This window comes from Stenella coeruleoalba (genome assembly GCF_951394435.1).
Source record: "Stenella coeruleoalba genome assembly, chromosome: 3".
NCBI lineage: Eukaryota > Metazoa > Chordata > Mammalia > Artiodactyla > Delphinidae > Stenella > Stenella coeruleoalba.
In genome coordinates this window covers 72,276,247-72,300,312 of record NC_137148.1, presented here as the reverse complement: position 1 = coordinate 72,300,312, position 24,066 = coordinate 72,276,247, and the positions used below count along the sequence as shown (strand labels likewise).

At 36.4% G+C, this 24,066-nt stretch overlaps 1 protein-coding gene across 14 annotated transcripts in view; it reads right to left on the bottom strand.

Moving 5' to 3' along the window:
- Window positions 1–24,066, bottom strand: part of ADGRV1 (adhesion G protein-coupled receptor V1) — a 565,462-nt gene that overhangs the window by 444,603 nt on the left and 96,793 nt on the right. For 13 of the 14 annotated variants that reach the window (XR_013827796.1, XR_013827797.1, XM_079918356.1 and 10 more), the window contains 6 exons: window positions 17,786–17,962; window positions 14,071–14,251; window positions 12,884–13,086; window positions 5,167–5,296; window positions 2,440–2,520; window positions 891–1,030 (listed from right to left, as the gene is read on the bottom strand). Coding sequence is in view for 12 of the 14 variants with exons in the window: in XM_079918356.1 (XP_079774482.1) it covers window positions 891–1,030; window positions 2,440–2,520; window positions 5,167–5,296; window positions 12,884–13,086; window positions 14,071–14,251; window positions 17,786–17,962 (912 nt within the window). In the remaining 2 variants the exon portion in view is untranslated. The remainder of the gene's footprint in view (window positions 1–890; window positions 1,031–2,439; window positions 2,521–5,166; window positions 5,297–12,883; window positions 13,087–14,070; window positions 14,252–17,785; window positions 17,963–24,066) is intronic. The other variant, XM_079918365.1, reaches the window with a different exon arrangement.

Sequence of the window (24,066 nt, the reverse complement as noted above, 5' to 3'; positions counted from 1 at the left end):
CTGAAGTTGTTTAATTTACTCCACAACAGTTTACTGAAGATCTGCCATGAGAATACAGAAAGGATATATTTTGAGTGATCCTTCATATCACTTGTATAAAATCTGAGAAAGCTGAGCAAGTTTCTAGCTCCTCTAAATTCTTTAACCATAGAATCCTACTTAATTCCTACTGGATGAATGCAGAGTAGACACACACAGACATACACACGTGCGTGCGCGCGCACACACACACACACACACACATATAGAGTTGTTATTATTGCTGTTCACAAATGTTTTAGATTTTCATTCCTTCTGGGAGAGATACAAGCCAGGAATGCACTTCTCTACCTGGTTACATTAGCGTTGTCATGTGACTTGCACTTGCTTTGACCAAAGAAGTTAAGTGGAAATGCTGTGAATCACTTCCAGAAAGAAGCTGAAGAGCCAGTGTGCAGTTCCTCACATTCACATTTCCCCACTCCGTGGAGAAAGAAGCACCTGTTGAGATGTAGCCTCTACAATCCTCAGTCCTAAGTCACTGATGACAGCCCACTTCAGATGGACATAAACCATGAGTGAAAAATAAATCTTTGTTGTAGTAAGCCAATGAGATTTGGAGATGTTTGTTTCCACAGCCTATGCGAATCAATATAAAAATCTATGTAGGACAGAGCCACTGTATTCCTTAAAGAGTCAGGAATCCTCAGAGTCATAAGATGAATTTGTATGCAAAGTGAAAGACAAAGACAAGTGCCAAATCGCTGTTTAAGTATCAGTTTGAATTGTCTGTGCCTCTAGGGTCATTCCCCTCCACTTAAATAGAAAAAAAATTAACAGAAAGTACACCTTAATAATACAATAAAACAGTGTTAAAAGCAATGTCTAGGACTGGAGGAAAACGTACTCACCGTTAATATAACAGTGCTGTATCCATCTTCTGGTTCAGTTCCACTGACAAAGAGTGACTCAGGGCTAAATTCAAATACACCGTGAGCATGGTCAGAGGCTGCAATTGTCACTAGAATTTGGGAAGCCACTCCTAGACTGGCTGCATGGATAAGTTCCAACAAACAGAAGAAAATGTCAATCAGTAATTTACAAACCAAAGGGAAAAGCAAGGAACAACTTTTTGAAAAGAGATGTACCATTCACTGAGCATGTTCTAATTTGCTTTAGAAAGAAAGGCACACACAAATGGCTGCCACACATATTCATGCTTTTATGACCTTCCTCTGTCTGGGCACTAACGTGATATACAAGTGCTGCATAAGCACTTGAAGATGAATAAGGAAAACTTGTTTTTCTTTTTCTTCTCTATGAAAGAGAACATTCTTCCACATAGAGCATATGAGGAAATTCTCCCATGACCTTTGCTAACCTCAGAAGAACGTGAGCCAAAATGATTCTTACACTTAGGAAACAGTAGTTTCCCTACTATTTTCGTCAATCTGACTGCACAGATTCTTGGTTTCCAAATGTGCATTAATTCTAGGCCTATTTTCATCATATTATGATATTATAGATCTACCTCTCCTGGTCTCATCCAGTCCTATAACTAAAAAGATGCCGAGATCTAAAGAAGTATTTAATTTTTTCCTAAGAAGTATGTTCAACTTTTATGTTCCATTAATGGATTCGAATGAGAAAATAAACAATCCCAAAATTAGGAGAGTAATTAAATACAGAAGTTACATGAGGCGTTGATGGAAGTCAGGAATGAGAGGGGTGGGAACATGAGTTCTGAAACTAAAATATAAAACCTGACATGGTGAAAAAGGAATGTTTTGAGGATTCCTCAACAGGAATCCTTTTGAGGGTTAGTAAGAGTGCTCCCTAAAGAAAACAAGTATTCTATGTATTCTCCCTTAATGTGAAAAATATTTGAGGTAAAAAGCTGAATCATGTTTGTATATGAATATGATTCAAAAGGTATCCTCTTTTCAATATTCCCACCCATTAACTGGCAACTTATTCTCCCCATTTGTTTTCTTCTTAATTTCTCTTTCCCATTTGTTCTGATTAAAAGTTACATATAAAGACCCGTTTGTTTTTGTAAAGAAAATCAGTGTGATACATTTTACATGAAAGTATAAATGTTCTATTTATCTCTTTCAGGTACTCAAAGCGATGTAAAATCTTTTTCAATAATCACTTTTGTAAATGATACCAAGCAAAATTTCTGTTATAATTAGAATCAGGAAACTGCATTAGGTTCACACAGGGAGGAGGAGAGTCTGGGCTTTGGAGGCAGACAGGACCTGACTGTGACTTGATCACTTTCTAGCTGGCTGACAATAACATGGAACAAAGAATACTTCTTAAAGTTGTGCTGGTTAATGAGATGAAATACATAAAGGACCTGCATGTAGTAGGTATCAATAAATGGTTAATTTTCTTGTCTCTAAAAAGAAAAGTTAAAATGTAGAATAGTAAAGGGGCCTTGGAACAGCTGCTTACCACGTCTGTGAATAGCTGGAAGGAAGAATTCCATGTTCCCATCACCACTACCACTGCCATCAACCCTAAAGTGTTCAGTCACTTCACAAGGAGAAACACAGAGACACAACCCACGCAACACAGGTTGACACAATGAGAAAATTGAGAGCTCTTAAAACATATCCAGCAAAGAGGAAAATACAGTAATATTAGACATGCATTCTTCAAAAAAAAAAAACAACAACAACATATTAGGTGGTAATAGTATAATATTAGTCAACCTACCAATACATAAAACTTTCATTCATAGCTTCAGGAAATATTCCATGTAGGCTGTAATTGGCATGTCCCATTTCTGCCAACTTAACTAGTTTTATTTTTAAATTTTCACTTTACAACAGTGTAAATTGTTTTTAACATTTTAAATATGTTTTAAACATCTGTGTGCACGTATCAGCTTACACTGAGTCCTATATACCTTTGACAGTCACCTTACCACTTACAACCACCAATTCAAAATAAGGGAGAGGCATCTAACATTTCCCTTCAACCACATGCTTAAATTCCCACCGTATGTACTATTCTCAGGCTTGATCACCCTTTTGCCACTGACATTTCTCAAAGAACCCTGGACAAGCAGCCTAAAAACTTCAGCTTCAGCCCTGGCTGTGAGAGACAGCAGTTGTCAAACCTTCAGCAAGTCACTAAACCTCTTGGTACCTCACTTTTCTCACCTATGAAAGGTGCCTGCTGCCTTTTACAGAACTACTGTAAAGATCAAATAAATAATATTGTAGAAAATGAAGTACCCTGGCAATATATAAAGATTATAATAAAGAGAAAATGATTCTAACTTTACTTCCACTGCATCTCACAAGCCAACCATTATTTTGCCAAATATTTGCAAACATAGAAGACAGGAAGGGCAGCGATGGCAGCAGTGGAAAAGGAGTAAGAATAGCAACACCACATCCACACCTATGTGCTTCTACCAGTATCCTTGATTGACATGCCAGTCTAAGATCTGCCCTGCTCTTCTGTGCTTCCCCTCCAAAGGACTGGGATATACATGAGAATTTATGGCGCCCAAAACCTGAAATGATCTTAGAGACATTGGAGGCAAAATGGATTTCAGGGACTATCCAGTGCATGGCTTGGCTTCCATATTAACCACAAGTTGTGAGGAAGAGGGGTGAAATTTAACAGCAATGTACCCTGGCTAGCATAAAACATCTACTCAGGTGGCTATCATATGTAGAATTAGTCTTATAGGCAAAACAGTATGGAATAAGGGTTTCTCCTTTGATCCTCAAAAGAATTTAGCTCTACAAGCTATTTCACCTCTTAGGCAGTCCCAGCTACGAATGGAGGAATGGAGGCCAGCGTCTAGATTCCTCTACCTCCAATCTACACTCAAAGGGGGAGGAGAGGATCAGCTTCTCTGCCAGTATTGCCCACTTACGGTGCAAGATTGGTTTTCAAATGAGTACTCATGCCCAATTAATACATAACGATGCATACTCTAGAGATATAGGAGGAAGTTTCTATATAAAATCAGAAGTATCACTATGATCACAAATATCATTTCTGAAGAATATTTGATGCTCCTTATTAGTCAATATTAGGTAATGCTCACTAACAGTTTCTCTATTACACAAGTATTTTTAGCTATAAGTAATACAAAGAACAACTCTTCAAATACTTTATAGTGACCTCTGATTAATGAAGTCGTTTCATGAAAATAATGATTTGGAAATGAAAGGACTTGTCTCTAGAAGACAAGCAACGCTGGTATTGTTACATGACACCAGCCCAGCAGGTTGTCCAGCATACTTTCACTGTTTTATGTAGTCAACCAAGCTGTGGCGCTGTTTAATCATTTCCCTGGCTTGTCCTCCTTTGCTGCCACCTGGGCTTTGGGAAAACAAGGAAGGGAAACATGGGAAAATTTTGTCATACTCACCCCAAAGTCTCACTGCATACTAAAAGACAATCTTAGTATTTCTGTCTTACCCAATTTCTCCCTTTGGATGGCTTATTCAGTACTATGACTTTCTTCATCAAAACGTAAAACTAATAATAAGCTAATAATACCAGCTTTTGTAATGGAAGAGACTGACCTGATGAATACCATACCAACTCCCAAATTCTTACATTTATAAAGGTAATATGGTACACATCTCAGGTATACTGTAACACCCCCAGTAGCACCTGATAATGAAACACAGTGATACTTCTGCAAAGAAACATATATAGTTAATCTAAGTGGGATAAATAAAGATTAAAAGTAGCCTCTCTTCAATACAGATGAGTTTTGCCACAAAATGGATTTCTGACTCCAAAAATCTGTGATAATCAGAGTTTTGGGCATTACAGAATTGAGAGTAAGGTATTATTAACCTGTTTTATTGATAGTCACCTCATAATGGATTATCTAAAGAGATTAACTTTGACCTGTTCTACAGCTGGAGGTAGCTCTAAAGGAGCTACTGTGAAAACTGAAATAAGGAAGAAGGTAGAGAGGTGATTTTTAGGGGCACCTACTCTGAATGATAGCTATAATTTGGTGATTCAGTATAATTAAATTATTTCATTGTAAAAGCACACCGACTTTAGGAAAAGACCAATGGGTAATGAAAGGGGGAAAACCAGCACAATAGGTTAATTCAAAAGAACCTATTTCCTTCATAGAATCTACTACCACCATGGTGAGTGCACAAGTAAATATTTGACATTTTTGAGTCTTACCTCCTCCCTCCAAGTTTAACAACTCAACTTTAAAGGATTTTTCCAATTCAGGAATAGAATTATCAGTGATGTTAACAGAAATGTACTTAAATCTTTCTCCTGGTTGAAATTCTAAGGTACCAGCAACACTCTGAAATATAAATAAAAGATTTATCCATTAGATTATAATTATTCTGTATGTGAATGTGTAAAATGAGAATGTTTACTATATCCCAAATTGTTATAAATACTGAAACAGATGAAGTAAAATATAAAATTGAAAACATTGAAGTGGATATGAATAGTGTTCAATATGAATTTTAAACAAATATCCTCAAACTAAATAAAGCAGATGGATTTTTATCTCTCTTATTTTCCTATTCATCAAAAAAAACCTGTTAAGGCAAATGAGAAATCTGAATAGGTGACATCCACAAATTCCTAAAGAATTAAGTCAACGAGATGCATGGAATTCTTTTGATTAAGTATATTGAGAACTATTTGGTTTATGTCATTGAGTAATTTAAATACCCACTGCATAATAATAATGGTATTCTCATTCCAAAAATTTCCCCTAGCAGTAATAAATATCAATCCACTGGGCATTAATCTTTCCTTGATTATATCACAATTGCAATTCGCGATACAAATCTCCCATCAGAAAAGTTCATAGCTACTAGAAAAGTAGTTTTTTAAAGCCTTAAGGCCCTTTTTCTCCCACTATCTAATATAAGCATTTTCCGCTCAAGTCATGAGAATAAATAAAGATGTTTAAATTTTTTCTAGGGTTAGCTTTTGTGGACAAGTATATTTCATCCTGCGGAGCAATTAATGATCCTAAAGTTAAACTGAGGAACCCAAGTACCAATGCACTTAATCACTCACTTACTAATTTTTTTCAATATTTTCAAACACATAGCATGTGCGTTGCACCCTTTTAGATGCTTGGGATTCAAAAACAGCCAAATCATATCTGTATCTCCACGAAAACATTCCCTAAGGAGTATCAAGCACAGGATAGAAAACAACTGCTATAAAAGACATACAGCAGCTCAAGAAAAAAAAGTAATTAACCTTGCCTACAGTGCAGTCATCAAAGGAGTAATTCTACAAATCTTAACAGCAGAAACAACATTTGACTGTCCTAGGAAACCATATTATTTGACCTTAGCAATATCTTACACAATTGGCCACTCCCTCTCTCTCTGGTATTCCGTGATACCACATTTCTTATTTTTCCTACCTTTTTAGCTCATCTTTGTGTTCTTTGAATTTTAACATTCTCCTAGGACCTGGAAAAACTATTTTTCATCAGATTCCCTCTAGACCCTATCTCTAGACAAGGTTACCATATTCTAGGCTTTTAATGTCATGTATATGTTCCCAACTTCCAAATTTCAACAGGCAAAACTTATTTCATTGCACTTCGCCTTATTTCACCTTGCAGATGTTGTATTTTTTTACAAATTAAAGGTTTTAGCGACCCTGCGTAGAGCAAGTTTATTGGTTCCATGTTTTCCAATAGCATTCCCTCACTTCTTATCTCTGTGTCACATTTTGGTAATTCTCACAATATTTCAAACTTTTTCCTAATTGTTATATTTGTTAACGGTGATCTGTGATCAGTGATCTTTGATGTTACTATTGTAATTGTTTTGGGGCACAGGGAACTACACCCATATAAGACAGCTAATTTAATAATTGTGTGTGCTCTCTGACTGCTCCACTGACTAGCCATTCCCCATCTCTCTCCCTCTTCTGGGGCCTCCTATTCCCTTAGATACAACAATATTGAAATTAGGCTGATCAGTAACCCTACAATGACCTCTAAGTGTTCAAGTGAAAGGAAGAGTCACATGTCTCTCACTTTAAATCAAAAGCTAGAAATAATTATTAAGCTTCGTGAGAAAGGCATGTCCAAAAGCGAAGACAGGCCAAAACCTACACCTCTTGAGCCAAACAGTTAGCTAAGTTTTAAATGCAATGGAAAAGTTCTTGAAGGAAATTAAAAGTCTACTCCAGTGAACTCATGAATGATAAGAAAACAAAACAGCCTACTGATGATATGGAGAAAGTTTTAGTCGTTATATAGAAAATCAAACCAGCCACAACATTCCCTTAAGCCAAAGCCTAATCCACAGCAAGGCCCTAACTCTCTTCAGTTCCATAAAGGCTGAGAGAGGTAAGGAAGCTGCAGAAGAAAAGTCTGAAGCTAGCAGAGGTTAGTTCATAAGGTTGATGGGAAGATGCCATCTCTATAACACATAAGTACAAGATGAAACAGCAAGTGCTGATGCAGAAGCTTCGGCAAGTTATCCAGGAGATCTAGCTAAGATAAAGAATGAAGGCGGCTACACTAAACAAGGGATTTTCAATGTAGTTAAAACAGTGTTATATTGGAAGAAAACGCCGTCTAGGACTTTCGTAACTAGACAGGAGAATTCAATGGCAGGATTCAAAGCCTCAAAAGACAGGCTAACTTTCTTATCAGGGGCTAATAATGCAGCTGGTGACTGTAAGTTGAAGCCAATGCTCATTTACCATTCCAGAAATCCTAGGGCCCTTAAGAATTATGCTAAATCTACTATACCTGTACTCTGTAAGTGGAACAACAAAGCCTAGATGACAGCACATCTGTTGACAACATGGTTTACTAATTATTTAAGCCTACTGTGGAAACCTACTTCTCAGAAAAAAAATATTCCTTTCAAAATATTACTGCTCATTGACAATGCACCTGGTCACAAGAGCTCTAATGGAGATGTACAATAAGATTCATGTTGCTTTCATACCTGCTAACACAACATCCATTCTGCAACCCATGGCCTGAAAATTCTCAGAAACATCTCCAAGGGTATTAGCTTTCTGAAAGTCGTGAAGGATACATACATAGATTTTTGTTTGTTTGTTTCATTTTGTTTTAGTTATTAAAGAAAATGATAATCCAACTGGAGATTGGGGATGGCCATATATGACAAACCCACAGCTAACAACATACTTAATGGTGAAAAGCTGAAAGCATTTCTTCTAAGATCAGGAACAAGACAAGGATACCCACTCTCACCACTTTAATTCAACATAGTATTGGAAGTCCTAGACACAGCAGTCAGACAAGAAAAAAATAAAAGGAATCCAAATTGGAAAGGAAGAAGCAAAACTGTCACTGTTTGCAGACAACATGATACTATACATAGAAAATCCTAGAGACCACCAGAAAACTACTAGAGCTCATCAATGAATCTGGTAAAGTTGCAGGATACAAAATTAATATACAGAAATCTGTTGCATTTCTATACACTAACAACAAAGTATCAGAGAAATTAAGGAAACAGTCACATTTACAATCGTGTCAAAAAGAATAAAATACCTAGGACTAAACCCACCTAAGGAAGTAAAAGACTTGTACTCCGAAAATATACGATGATGATGAAAGAAACTGAAGACGCCACAAACAGATGGAAAGATATACTGTGTTCTTAAATTGGAAGAATCAGTATTGCTGAAATGACCATACTACCCAAGGCAATCTACAGATTCAATGCAATCCCTATCAAAATATTAATGTCATTTTTTTAAAGATTTTTTTGATGTGGACCATTTTTTTAGAGTCTTTATTGAATTTGTTACAATATTGCTTCTGTTTTATGTTTTGGTTTTTCGGCCACGAAGCATGTGGGATCTTAGCTCCCCAACCAGGGACCAACCTGCACCCCCTGCATTGGAAGGTGAAGTTTTAACCACTGGACTGCCAGGGAAGTCCCTTAATGTCATTTTTCACAGAACTAGAACAAATAATTTTAAAATTTGTATGAAACACAAAAGACTGAATAGTCAAAACAATCTTGAGGACAGAGCTGGAGGAATCAAACTCCCTGAGTTCATAGTACACTACAAAGCTACAGTAATCAAAACAGTATGGTACTGGCACAAAAACAGACACTTAGACCAATGGAAGCAAAAGCAAACAAATGGGGGCTTCCCTGGTGGCGCAGTGGTTGAGAGTCCACCTGCCGATGCAGGGTACACAGGTACGTGCCCCGGTCCAGGAAGATCCCACATGCCGCGGGGCAGCTGGGCCCGTGAGCCATGGCCGCTGAGCCTGCGCATCTGGAGCCTGTGCTCCACAACGGGAGAGGCCACAGCAGTGAGAGGTCCGTGTACCGCAAAAAAAAAAAAAGTAAACAAATGGGACCTAATTAAACTTCAAAGCTTTTGCACAGCAAAGGAAACCATCGACAGAATGTAAAGACAATCTACTGAATGGGAGAAAATATTGGCAAATGATATGACCAACAAGGGATTAATATCCAACATATGTAAACAGTTCATACAACTCAACATGAAAAAAAAAAACCAAATAAAAAATGGGCAGAAGAACTGAATAGACATTTCTCCAAAGAGGAAATGTAGATGGACAACAGACACATGAAAAAATGCTCAACACAGCTAATCATCAGGGAAATGCAAATCAAAACCACAATGAGATATCATCTCACACCTGGCAGAATGGCTATCATCAAAAAGAGCACAAATAACAAATGCTGGCAAGGATGTGGAGAAAAGGGAATCCTCATACACTGTTGGTGGGAATGTAAATAGGTGCAGCCACAGTGGAAAACAGTATGGAGGTTTCTCTAAAAACTAAAAATATAACTACCATATGACCCAGCAATTCCATTCTTGAGTATATATATCCAAAATAAACCCAAAACACTAATTTGAAAGATACATGCACCCCAACATTCATAGCAGCATTATTTATAATTGCCAAGATATGAAAGCAACCTAAGTGTCCATCAACAGATGAATGGATAAAGAAGATATGGCATATATATATATACACACACACACAATGGAATATCACTCAGCCATTAAAAGGATGAAATTTTGCCATCTGTAGCAACACGGATGGACTTAGAGGGCATTATGCTAAGTGAAATAAGTCAGACAGAGAAGGACAAACACTGTATGATATTACCTATGTGTGGAATCTAAACAATACAACAAACTAGTGAATGTAAGAAAAAGGGGGCTTTCCTGGTGGTGCAGTGGTTGAGAGTCCGCCTGCCGATGCAGGGGACACGGGTTCGTGCCCCGGTCCAGGAAGATCCCACATGCCGTGGAGTAGCTGGGCCCGTTAGCCATGGCTGCTGAGCCTGCACGTCCAGAGCCTGTGCTCCGCAACGGGAGAGGCCACAGCAGTGAAAGGCCCGCGTACCGCAAATAAATAAATAAATAAATAAATAAATAAATAGGGTTGAGGGAGTGGGAGGTACTATGGGGTGTAAGATAGGCTCAAGGATGTACTGTACAACATGTAGAATATAGCCAATATTTTATAATAACTGTAAATGGAACATAACCTTTAAAAATCGTATAAAATATTTTTTAATTTTTTTTTTTGCGGTACGCGGGCCTCTCACTGTTGTGGCCTCTCCCGTTGTGGAGCACAGGCTCCAGACGCGCAAGCTCAGCGGCCATGGCTCACGGGCCTAGCCACTCCGCGACATGTGGGATCTTCCCAGACCGGGGCACGAACCCGCGTCCCCTGCATCGGCAGGCATATTCTCAACCACTGCGCCACCAGGGAAGCCCTAATTTTTTTTAATGAATAAAGGACCTGAATAAACATTTCTCAAAAGACGACGTAAAAATGGGCTACAGCTATATGAAAAGGTGCAGATCATCACTAATCATCATGGAAATGCAAATCTAAAGCACAATGAGATATCACCTCACACCTGTTAGAATCGATACTGTTAAAAAGACAAGAGATAACAAGTATTGGAAATGATGTGGAGAAAAGTAAATGCTTGTACACTGTTGGTAGGAATGCAAATTCATATAGCAATTATAGAAAATGGCACAGAGGGTCCACAAAAATTTAAAAATAGAACCGTCATATGATCTAGTAATTCCACTCCTGGATATATATCCAAAGGAAATGAATTCACTATGTTGAAGAGATATCTGTATTCCCACGTTCATTGAAGCAGTATTCACAGTAGCCAAGATATGAAAACAACCTAAATGTCTTTCAGCAGATGAATGAAGAAAATTAGATAGTAGATAGAACAGAATATTATTCAGCCTTAAAAAAAAAAAATAAGGAAATCCTGTCATATGCAACAACAGGGATGAACCTGAAAAACACCATGCTAGGTAAAATAAGCCAGACACAGAAGGACAAATACTTCATGATCTCACTAATACGTGGAACCTAAAACAGTCAAACTCATAGAAGCAGAAACTAGACTAGAAGGGTGCTTGACAGGAACTGGAAGAAGGGGAAAATAAGAAGTTATCAAAAAAGTTTCAGTTATGCAAGGTAAGTTCTGGAGCAATACTATATCGTACACTTGAAATATGCTAAGAGAGTAGATTTTAAGCATCTTGAAGGAAAGAGAGAAAGGAAGAAAGGAAGGAAGGAAAGAAAGAAGGAAGGGAGGGAAAGAAAATTATATCTATGTGAGGTGGTGGATATGTTAATTAGCTTATTGTGGTAATCATTTCACAATGTATATGTGTATCAAAATATTAAGTTGTAAATCTTAAATATATATAATTTTTATTTGTCAATTATACCTCAGTAAAGCTAAAAAAACATTTTAAAAGACCATCAATATAAGGACCAAAGTATTTCTTTAACAGAACACAGAGAAGACAATACTAACCCGAGCTGAGATGCCCTATGAAGTATATGACATACCAAACTAAAGAAATAAGTGTCAGGGCAAGAGAAATGTAACTTGCCCAATAAAAGCGTTTGAGAAAGAAGAAATCATCTTCTTGCAGTTAGCAAAGAAAACTCTGCTAACTGCAATACAGCCAAAATTAATTGAATTCAATTAGCCAAGTTTTCTGGGGTTTGGGAGAAAAAGTATGTACAAATTACTGAAGACTACACCCTTGTACAAGTCTTATTAGGAATAAGAGGAAAATCAAGAAAACTAATATTAAATTTAAAGAAAAAGATTCTTTGGGAAAACAAATGTTGAAGGATATAAAATACTTCCTGAGAAGTATAGCTGAGAAGAAATTATGAGCATTCACTTAATATGAGTATTGGTGATAATACGACTAGGCAACAGTTATTGAGGGTTACTATATATGTTCCACATACTATACGTGACACTTAAAATGCTGCCATCAATCCTCAGAGTGGCCTGGCCCAGCAGATATTATCTCTCCCTTACAAATAAGGAAACTGAGGTCAGGAAAGACTGAGTCTCCCAAGGCCACATATTTAGAAGGTCAATTTAAACCCAGTTCTGCCCAGTTTCAAATTCCAGGTTTTTTGTTTTGTTTTGGTTTGGTTTTTTTTGCCAGTACCACACTGGTTCTCATTTGGAGAAAAAAAAAATTTTAATTGAAATGACATAGACATATAATATTTTTACAATTTTGGTGTTCAATGGACACAGACAAAAGGATTTAAAATGTGTAAGAAACATAATTTTAAATATATATGATTAAAACCTATAACTTAAATAATACAAATGAAGCCTACGACAAATATAAGGTACAAGAGAAATCAATATGACAGCTATTTAAGTGTCAGGCTTTAGTGGACTGAAATACTTTAATTCACAGAAATTTAAAGGCTAAAAAGCCACCAATGCTTCTTTTCCTTGTTTAGTAAGTTCCAGGTACAGTGCCAAGTCCCTTCAAAGCCCCCAAGAGGACTGTGTCTGTTTTATGAGCATAAATACTGCTTCAAAAGGATTAAGTGATTTACCTGGTAGTCCTCAGGACTGAATGCTGTCAGTGATACTGTTCTATATTCCGCCATAACCCTCCCCAGGAGCCCTTGAGCACGGACGACCAGCAACCTAACTTCTCCATCTTCCTCCTGCACGGTGATGTGTGGAACACTGCTTGCAGGCAGGGTCATTGTGTCCTCAGGCTGGGGAGGCAGCCCAGTGGAGAACTGTAGCAAGCCTGGCAGATACAAAGAGAAGCAGGGCATTCTTGCCCCAATTATCTGTGGAAGAATCTCTTATTCACTTGAAACAATCTTACACAATTATTTTGATCACCAGGATAAAATTCAGAGGGCTCTCATTTAGAAAAGACTTGAGTGAAGATTTGACTAACATGCTTTTGACAGAATATGTTAGTAAGTTTTCAGGATGTTAAAAATTAAAATGCTAATTTTCCTTGTCTCTACTCAAAGAAAGCATTTTTAATGGAAGCATCAATAAAAAGAATAGTGATGGAGTTTTAAAATATTATTATCAAATATTTACTCATATTTGACTCTCTAGAAGTCATCCTTAAATTTATAGAACAAAATTAATGGCACCCTAAAGGATTTGCAACACGCTGTTTTGAAAATTTAAGTATGAAAATCAGAGTTGAAGAACTTCCCAGGTTTCCTTCACAGATCCTTTATTGGATGGTCTTGCTTTATTCCTACAAAAGAACTATTACTTTTCAATGCAGAAAACAGTCTCAACTTATTATGACAGACATCTATGATAGTTTCCCAATTAAGAAAATTATCACTTTTTAGCATAAGACAAAAAGAAACTAATATAAACAGACAGTGATAACGCTACTTCTTGAAGTTAAATAAAATATAAATTACAAAGTATTCCAATTAGGTGTTAACATATCACAGTAGGACAATTTTCAAAATTAAAAAAAATTTGATTACCATGAATAAAAATACTTTTTTCATTTAAAATTATCCTGCATTTAAAAATACTTTTCAAAATATATTACTAAACTTTAGAAATCGATCCTTATATGTTTTTCACAAGCACTGTCCCTCAAAATGGCAGCTTAGAAGTTCCAAGAGCTTGGAAGTTAGAGCATCCGAAGGAGTTCTACTTCAATCATGTGCAGAAGTCCCTCAAACCCTTAGCGAGATCAAGTACACCCAGAGAAGAGAGGATTATTCTTGCAAAAGGGCTTGGTTACCATATGGATGATCACTAGCTTTGATGGTGATATCTGTTGTTTGCTTTTCAGGGTCTATGCTTGCACCACTGGTGGGAGTTGAACCTAGTTTCCCGTCTCCAGGAACCGCAGAAACCAATGTCACACGGAAATACTCATTAAGCTCTGGAATATCATCATCAAGGACATAAAGATTCAGGACCTATAAATATAAAAATCCAAAGGCATTAAGCAATGAGGCATGTAGAAATTATTTGCCACTTATCAGAAGAAAATAAAGCAGCCAAAGTTACTTTTTAACATGACAGATTTCTACACAAACTTAGACATAAAAATAGAGAGCGAGAGAGAAAGTAAGAGAGAGAGAGATCTGAGAAATTAATTCTTTAATCAATAATGGGTGCTGAAGAGTAATACTTTCTGTAAAAAATATCCTAGTCATGTATTAATATCATACCATATATTATACATTGATATATCAATACAGTATCATATATTCTTTGTACCAAAGACAGTGGTATTACCAACCTCATGTATAGAGTTCCTGGTTAAGGAACTGCACGTTATCTGACAGAATGTGGTAAGGCAATAGGAAAGGACAATGTAGCCATGTCTAGTTCTGGCCTAAGGAAAGCCTGACATACCTAGCATCTGCATGCTAGAAAACAGATCCACAATAAATGCTAGAAAACAGATCCACAATGAGCCCTATAAGTCTGGCATACACAAACTGCTCAAAAAACATTAGGAAAGGAAGTAGCAATAACTCAGCCATGCTCTACAATATATAAGTCAAAATTTGAAGTGAAAAAAACCATTCCTCCTTCTTTTATTAACTGAACAAGCATGTTTTGACATCTACAATATGCCAGGGCTAGAAATGGCCCCAGTCGCTAAGAGACTCACTGTCTTCTGTAGGAGAGAGATCTGTGGAAAAGCATTTAAAATGCAATGCAAAAATGTCATAATAGAGTTATGTACAAAGTAAACTGAGAACAAAACAATCAACTCTATCTGGTAAAGGTTTTACAACAGACAAGTCTGAAGCAAGTCTTAATGAATTAGTTGTAGTTATGAGTAATAATGAGGAAGGGCATTCCAAGTAAAAGAAACAACAGCATGAAAGAATAAGACATCTGGGTAATTACAATTAGACCACTAAGGCTGGAGTGGGAGAGAAGTCTGGACAGATAAACAGGAGTCAAGGTCATAGGGACCGTTCATGCTATCATTAAAAAAATGAACTTCGTTCCATAGACAGTAAAGGAAAATGGAAGAATCATAAGCAGGGGACTGACAAAATGAGAATTCCATTTTAGAATCAATACCATGGCAGAATGTAAACAGAGTGGACAGAGCAAGAAAGGACGCAAGGTGCTGGGTCAGGAGGCGACTGACCAGAATTAATGAGGTACTGAACTAATTCAGTGACAATGGAGATGAGAAAAAATGGATGGATTTTAATTTGCTCTGGAAATAGAAGACCGAGGCCTTAAAGACTCAGCATAGGGAGTGAGGGACAAGAAGGAATGATGTATGATTTCCTGGTTTCTTCCAGAAAGGAGGGTGACAACAGTCTGAAAACAAACTGTAACTCCAAATGCAATCTCCAAAACACTAGTCATTAGGCCTAAAAGCATTTGAAGAACTTTTTTTAACGTAGGCCCAAGACAGAATCTGAATTTGGTTTCAATGTTCATTTTAATCAAAATTTTAATTAATAAAGTAATACATGGCATGGCCAATGTGCTCAAAGTATAAAAATGACACTTCTATCCAAATCTTGTCATTATTTTTGAACTAAAGGGAACAATAGCGGTCTGAAGATTTACAATATCTTGCCCCTAGAAAGTAAGCTGACAAATGTTGCTATGAAAAGCAATACCAAAACATCAAGATGTACATTAAAAATGAAGCAATTAATATTTTTAAAGTATTGAAGCATACCACAGTACTCGCTCAATTCAATTAGTGAAATGAAGAGTTTGAAACTGAAGACCCTATCAAGGTATAAATGTATCTCACATGGTGACTCAGTACACAAAACAGTATTTACCTTTACTATATGTTATACACTCTGCTATTTTCTATTCTCTTTTGAAAATATTCCTCATAACTCACTAAATTGATTTCATAACTAATGCGCCATTTAAAAACACCTGAAAAACACATTTCGAGTAGACATTCCTGTATTGCAGCAAAACACACACACACACACCCTTCCCAGACTGTCTTGCTGCTAGGTTTCTAGATGTGATTTAAATGTACTCCCCAGACATCTGGAAGGCAATAGCAAAGTGGAGGTCACCTGACTGCTATCTGTGCTGGAAAGCATAGTCACGGAGCATCAGCAGACACCACAGTATCCAGTCTCTGGCTTAGTAAGACTGAGAAGCTAGTGTAGATCCAGCAGGCACAGCATTACAAACCAACCCCAGTATTCAGTGTTATTGTTGCTTTAAAGGTCAATTCGTTTTTAAAGAAATTTTTAAATGACAGAAGAAAATATTTTAAATAAATCTTGACAGGAGCGTATACGACTATTTTCCTGACCAAACTTTTATTAACTCTTAGCTCTTCCAAAATATATATGAATACTCTTTATAAAACAGTGGTTCCCAGCTATATTTTTATTTCATAGAGGGTAAATTTTCCAGGGGAATATTTTGAGGATCAACTCTGTTTTCCAAGTGGGAACATTAAAAAGTTATCACATATCATCACTGTTACTTGATAAAAGAAATAGCAATTTAAATCCAAAAAAGAAGTGAAAAAGACAGGATCAGAATAAATTATAGTCCTTTAAATGGAATAATTTCAGCCTTACGAAAACTTACTCGTTGTCCTAATTTTCCTCATTTTACCAAAGACCAGTAAAACATTTATCATGGCTCTTATTTACAGACTGCTATTGGGAACTTCTGTTGTAAGTTATTTAATTTGTTTCCTTCTTACCCCAAATTATAGAGATTTGATCACTTTTCTTTAGCTTGAACTCTTTAAATCTTAAGAATATTTTAAATTTTTCCTAATTTTATCTTTTTCATCCAATCAACTCCTAAGTCCCTTAGAAATGTCTTCAAAGATATTTGCAAGTCTTAAGTTATTTTACTATTTATCCCTGATGACCTATAAACTATTTACATTTCTAATGAAAAGTTATACTGATATGAATATTCTAACATATCAGACATTTTATATTAGAATGTAAAAAAAATTTATATAGGAGAAGGTCTCATCTCAATTTCACTTACAATAAGTGTCACTTATTTCTGGAGCATCTATTCAGAAATCAGACGATTCACAGAAAGCTTCTGATAAAACTGGTGATCGCTTGTACTTTCAAAACAAAGAAAAATTACCTATTTTTTCCAAATTTAAAAATAAAATATTACAGTTTTAGGAATTCCTCTTGGCTGACCGGAAGAGTACCATTAAGAATTCTGCAGTTTCTCATTGTATCAGTAATAACCAAAAACCCACAATGATAAATCTTCAAGCCATACCATTTTTATTATATTGAGATTAAAGAACAGATATAACAGACATTACTTAACATCCTTAATTTTTCACTGCAGAAATAAATACAAAAATATTTTATGCCATGATATATAACTAATTGTCTAAATATTCTAAATTGCTTAAAAAGCAGGAAGCTGCAAATAAATTACAGAACAAACAGATCAGGAAAAGCTTTCCAGGAGGCTTTCAAAGAAACAGAGAAGGTAGAGTTTACCTCTGATCTCTGCCAAGGAAGGAATGTGATAGTTCCACTGGCATTAGCAAAATCGTCAACAAGGTAATTAACACCATCAGATTCGATCTGTGAGATGGTGTAAAAAACATGCACGTAATCCAGAGCTCCTCTGGTTCGCTCCACCACACATGAAATGGTGGATCCCTCCTCTGCAATCTGAAATTGAACATAAGTTCTTTATAAGTATACACCAATTCAAATCAGTGATAAAATTACAAGGCTTTCCTGAAATCCTTTTACCATAAACTTAATTCTATAACTTTCTACCTCTCTAAGGCGGCCTCTACATTCCTCCGGATATATTTTTGACTGCTAAAAAGTATTTACAATCATTGGTTTTTCCACTCATTCCTTTAAAGGGATAAATAAAAGCAGAAACAATAATAATTAATTAACTACAAATGTAATTCATTCATTGAAACCTCTTGTGTGTCAGCCACTATGCTAGATGCTACAGTTACAAACGATTTTTTTTAAAAAAGCACAATCCTTTATCTGGGTAAGTCTAAAGAGGAAAACAAACTCATGATTTTATGATGAGTTCAGCACAAAAAGTAGGGTGTAAAGAGTGGAACATGACATCAGGGAGAACTTTCTAGGCACAGGCACAAGAAGTAATCGAGTGGATTTGGTGAAATCATTTTGAGGGTGGTTATTATAAACTATCCAGTGGGGACAGCCTGGAGAAATTCCTGGTGGGGAGACAACAGTCAGGTAAAGGAGGGCACTGATATCATGCTTAATATCTTTTTGCTATTTCTGACATATATACATATACATATGTATACATACATGTGTGCGTTTTTCATGTGAAAAGTATTTTTTTTACATAATTTAAGATAATGTTTAGAAATTACATGGAGCAGGAAATTGGAATATCTTTTAGAATAGGTCTTCCTATTCTTAAATTCTCCATCTCTCAATTCTATTTTTATAGTATCTAACATAAAATTCATAGAAAAAAGAACTAAAACTGAATAAATAGAGCTCAAAATACAAATCTTAATATATATAGTGGCATTCTCTACTTTTCACATCAATCATAAGCACCTCTGATCAGCATTAAATAGAGCTATTTTGGTGCCAACATCAGAGCTAGAAAGAACAGATTTGAAATTTGTCTGCAAACAGGCAATAGTCAAAACAGTTATCAATGAGCATGGAAGCACCAGGAGTTGTTCCAGTAAATCCTTCGAGTTTCACTGAGCATCAGCATTCCTACTCCAAAATGCAGCAGAAACTCTACTGCCTCATAGTACACAAGATCAAGGACCCCTGGGGCAATATCTCCTTTGTCCGCTCGTCTGCCAGCCTAAGAAGCCCAAAATGACCCTACGGTTGTTCAAAAGAGCCTTCAGTCTGTCTCTTGATGGAAATGGTCCATCTCCAGGTCCAACCAGAACTTCTAATCCAGTGGAACTTAAAACATGGGAACAGGAAACACAAATTCTGACAGTGGGTCACTGGGGGTGATGGAGTTAAGAGTCTCACTTCTACCTCTTGCTTCCTGAGCTCATGTGATCTAATTACTGGGGGCAAGGAATTAGATATCAGCCATTGGGCACACATGCTGGATCCTGGAGCACAAAACTCCAACACTTCAAGATGTTGTCCCTGAGCTGGCACCTTGGCTGAGTCTTTAACAGGCAATCCCATTGCTGCACTAGGCCAGCTGCTTCAGGTGATGTCATATAATACACACACACACACACACACACACACACAATGGAATATTACTCAGCCATAAAGAAGAATGAAATATTGCCATTTGCAGCAATATGGATGGACCTAGAGATTATCATACTAAGTGAAGGCAGACAGAGAAAAACAAATATTTGCTATCACTTATATGTGGAATTTAAAAAATAATACAAATAAGCTTACTTACAAAACAGAAACAGACTCACAGACATAGAAAACAAACTTATGGTTACCAAAGGGGAAAGTGGGGGAAGGATAAATTAGGACTTTGGGCTTAACAGATACACACCACTACATGTAAAATAAACAACAAGGATTTACTGTATAGCACAGGAAACTATATTCAATATCTTGTAATAACCTGTAATGGAAAAGAATCTGAAAAAGAATACACATATATATGTGCGTGTGTGTGTGTATAACTGAATCACTTTGCTGTACACGTGAAACTAACACAACATTTTAAATCAACTATAGTTCAATTTAAAAACTGGTATTTCCAAACAGCTCATGTAACTCAACAACAAAAAAACAACCCAATCAAAAAATGGGCAGAAGACCTTTACAGACATTTCTCCAAAGAAGGCATACAAATGGCCAGTAGGCACATGAAAAGATGCTCAACATCGCTAATTATTAGAGAAATGAAAATCAAAACTACAATGACATACCATCTTACACCAGTCAGAATGGCCATCATTAAAAAGTCTACAAATAACAAGTACTGGAGAGGGTGCTGAGAAAAGGGAACCCCCCCACACTATTAGTGGGAATTAGGTTGGTGCAGCCACTATGGAAAACAGTATGGAGGTTCCTCAGAAAACTAAAAATAGAATTACCATATGATCCAGCAATCCCACTCCTGGGCATATACCCAGAGAAAACTCTAATTCAAAAAGATACATGCAGCCCTATGTTCACTGCAGCACTATTCACAATAGCCAAGATATGGAAACAACCTAAGTGTCCATTGAGAGATGAATGGATAAGGAAGATGTGGTACATATATACAATAGAATACTACTCAGTCATAAAAAGAACAAAATAATGCCATCGGCAGCAACGTGGATGCAACTAGGGATTAAGTAAGTCAGAAAGAGAAAGACAAATACCATATGATATCACTTATGTGTGGGATCTAAAATACAGCACAAATGAACCTATCTGCAAAACACAAACAGACTCACAGACAGAGATCAGACTTGTGGTTGCCAAGGGGAAGAGGGGGAGGGAGAGGGATGGACTGGGAGTTTGGGGTTAGTAGATGCAAACTACTACATTTAGAATGGATAAACAACAAGGTCCTACAGTATAGCACAGGGAACTATATCCAATCTCCTGGGGTAAACCATAATAGAAAATAATATTAAAAAAGAATGTATACATGTGTATAACTGAGTCACTTTGCTGTAGAGCAGAGATTGGCATAACATTGTAAAAATGTTATGGTATTTAACATATGGTCTGGTATTTTAAGGCCATATACAAATGGTATATTTTAAGGCCATTACAATAAATTATATTTAAAGACTGGATAAGACAATGAGGGAAGTAAGTATAGATAGAAAAGGACCAAGTACAATCAGTTCTGCTGTAACACTGGTTTTGAAATGAAACTGTTCCAATGCAACTGATACATCAGGGAGCACTTTGAACATATTTCACATTTGTTTATGTTTAATTTCATCCACAAGAAACATGGTGAACACAGAAAACTGTACCACCTGAAACAAGCCACATGGGAATACACACACACACACACACACACACACACACACTCCAAACATCAGTTACCTCAGTTCAACGCATGTGTCACCAGCCACATTTATCTGCAGTGAATGTGGCAATGTTCCCTCTGATTTCGAATAAACCTCCTTCCATCACTTCACAGTAGCACGCAAGCTACATTCCTCTGATGCTCACTTCCACAAGCAAACTTAAGGTTTTTTCAAGGTATATGCCATATTTATTATCATACTTAAAAATTAAACACTTATTGTGTAAACCTATTTTTTATTAGGTCCCTACCTTTCTTTTTACATATCACTGACCAAATTTTTGGATAGCGTTCGCCTAACTCATCTTTCCCATAAGTTCTTGTGTTTTTCACTATGCAATTTGGTACAGTGTGGTGATTTTTAGAAACACATCTATCATGTTACGGCAGAATTAACTGTTCTGAAGGTGGGGCCCTCCAACCCTAAGAGGCTGAAGAGAAGAGGAAGCAGCAAAGACATAGGTGCTCAATACAGCAACTAATTTAATTTCCACTTAGACATTTACATCAGCATTTTCATCATAGCTGAATGGTATACAAACATATGTGTGGTGGAAACAGCATGGCTTTAAGGTCAAACAGTCCCGTTTGACTGTTTCACTCCACCACTTACCAAAAGTCCTCTGTCTCAGTGATCTCTTCTTAAAATGAAGATCACAATGTCTCATGGATTTTGGTGGAGGTTAAATAAGTGCTTTACATGGTACCTAGTAAATAGTAAGTGCTAAACAAATCTTATATTTCTTCCCCTTAAAATACAGATACACAAACACAGTAACAAAAAATGCCACATAAAAACATTCCCTTATTTTATCAAGAAACTTAAATGCTTGCATATTTAAAAAAAGCAAATTCCCATGTATTTAGATTCCTATCAGAGTGGGGACATATTTGCTCCCTTTTCCCACCCCAAATTTTAATCAGAATGACTATTTTGAATGAGTTAAATTAATAAATCATTAATCCCAACATATGAGTATTCAGCCTTTCCCTTTCAGCAAGAGACATAGATTAATTAGATCCAAAGACACACTAGGGAGTGTGATGTTTTCTTATAGCTTTTTACCAAGTCAATGACAATACCATGCAGCGTACAGGACTAAGCATTTTGCTTGCAGGAATCACACGGGGAAAAGTTATCTAACCACACTTTCATTTAGTAAAGCCTTCATTAAAATCTATCACCTACTAACTATTTTCAGTTTGAAAAAGAAGAGAAAAAAAGACTATCCATATTCAATACAAATAAGTGCAGACGTGTGGTATATATCAAAACTGCATAGAAATTTTAATGAATTAATAATTTACACAATAAAGTAAACTCTGTAAAGTTTTAACAAGGGAAGAAGCTTCAAGAGCCAAGCATCCATTAAAAAAAAATGACATAGGATGCCTGGTAAAAATCCACCTTGCATACTTATGAATTTACAGAGAAATGACATAATGCATGACATTGCTTTAAAAATTATTTCAGCCAAAATATAAGAAACAAGACTGGCAAAAGGCTAATAAATGTTTAAGCTAGGTGATGGGTCACTGGGGGTGACTATTCTACTTTTTCTATTATTCTGTACGTATGATATTTTCCATTGTAAAAGATTTTTAAATTTCAGCTTTTTGCCTCCCATCCCATCCCCCAATAGAGATTCTGACTCAGAAATGGGATCTTGATTCAGGAATGGTATCCAGGAAAATGCGTTAGATATTTCCAACCAAGGCCATCCACACACAGCACTTTGGGAAATAGCAGACCAGAGGATGGAATTAGCAATACAAGAAGGGGATTAAGACATGGAGAATAAATAATTAAAAGATCTTTTCTACTATTAAAATATTCACCTAATTGACTTTATTTATTTATTTACTTATTTATCTATCTTTGGCTGCGTTGGGTCTTCATTGCTGCGCGCAGGCTTTCTTTAGTTGAGGTGAGCCGGGGCTACTCTTTGTTGCAGTGTGCGGGCTTCTCACTGCGGCAGCTACAACCAAGATTACTCTACCCAGCAAGAATCTCATTCAGATTCGATGGAGAAATCAAAAGCTTAACAGACAAGCAAAAGCTAAGAAAATTCAGCACCACCAAACCAGCTCTACAACAAATGCTAAAGAAACTTCTCTAAGTGCGAAACACAAGAGAAGAAAAGGACCTACAAAAACGAACCCAAAACAATTAACAAAATGGTCATAGGAACATACATATCGATAATTACCTTAAACGTGAATGGATTAAATGCTCCCACCAAAAAACACAGGCTCACTGATTGGATACAAAAACAAGACCCATATATATGCGGTCTATAAGACACCCACTTCAAACCTAGGGACACATACAGACTGAAAGTGCGGTGATGGAAAAAGACATTCCATGCAAATGGAATCAAAAGAAAGCTGGAGTAGCAATACTCATACCAGATAAAATAAACTTTAAATAAAGAATGTAACAAGAGGCAAGGAAGGACACTACATAATGATGAAGGGATCAATCCAAGAAGAAGATATAACAATTATAAATATATATGCACCCAAGTAGGAGCACCTCAATACATAAGGCAACTGCTAACAACTCAAAAAGAAATCAAAAGTAATACAATAATAGTGGGGAAATCAACAGTACAATAACAGTGGGGGACTTTACCACCTCACTTACACCAATGGGCACATCATCCAAACAGAAAATTAATAAGGAAACACAAGATTTAAATGACACAACAGACCAGATAGATTTAATTGATATTTAGAGGACATTCCATCCAAAACCAGCAGATTACACTTTCTTCTCAAG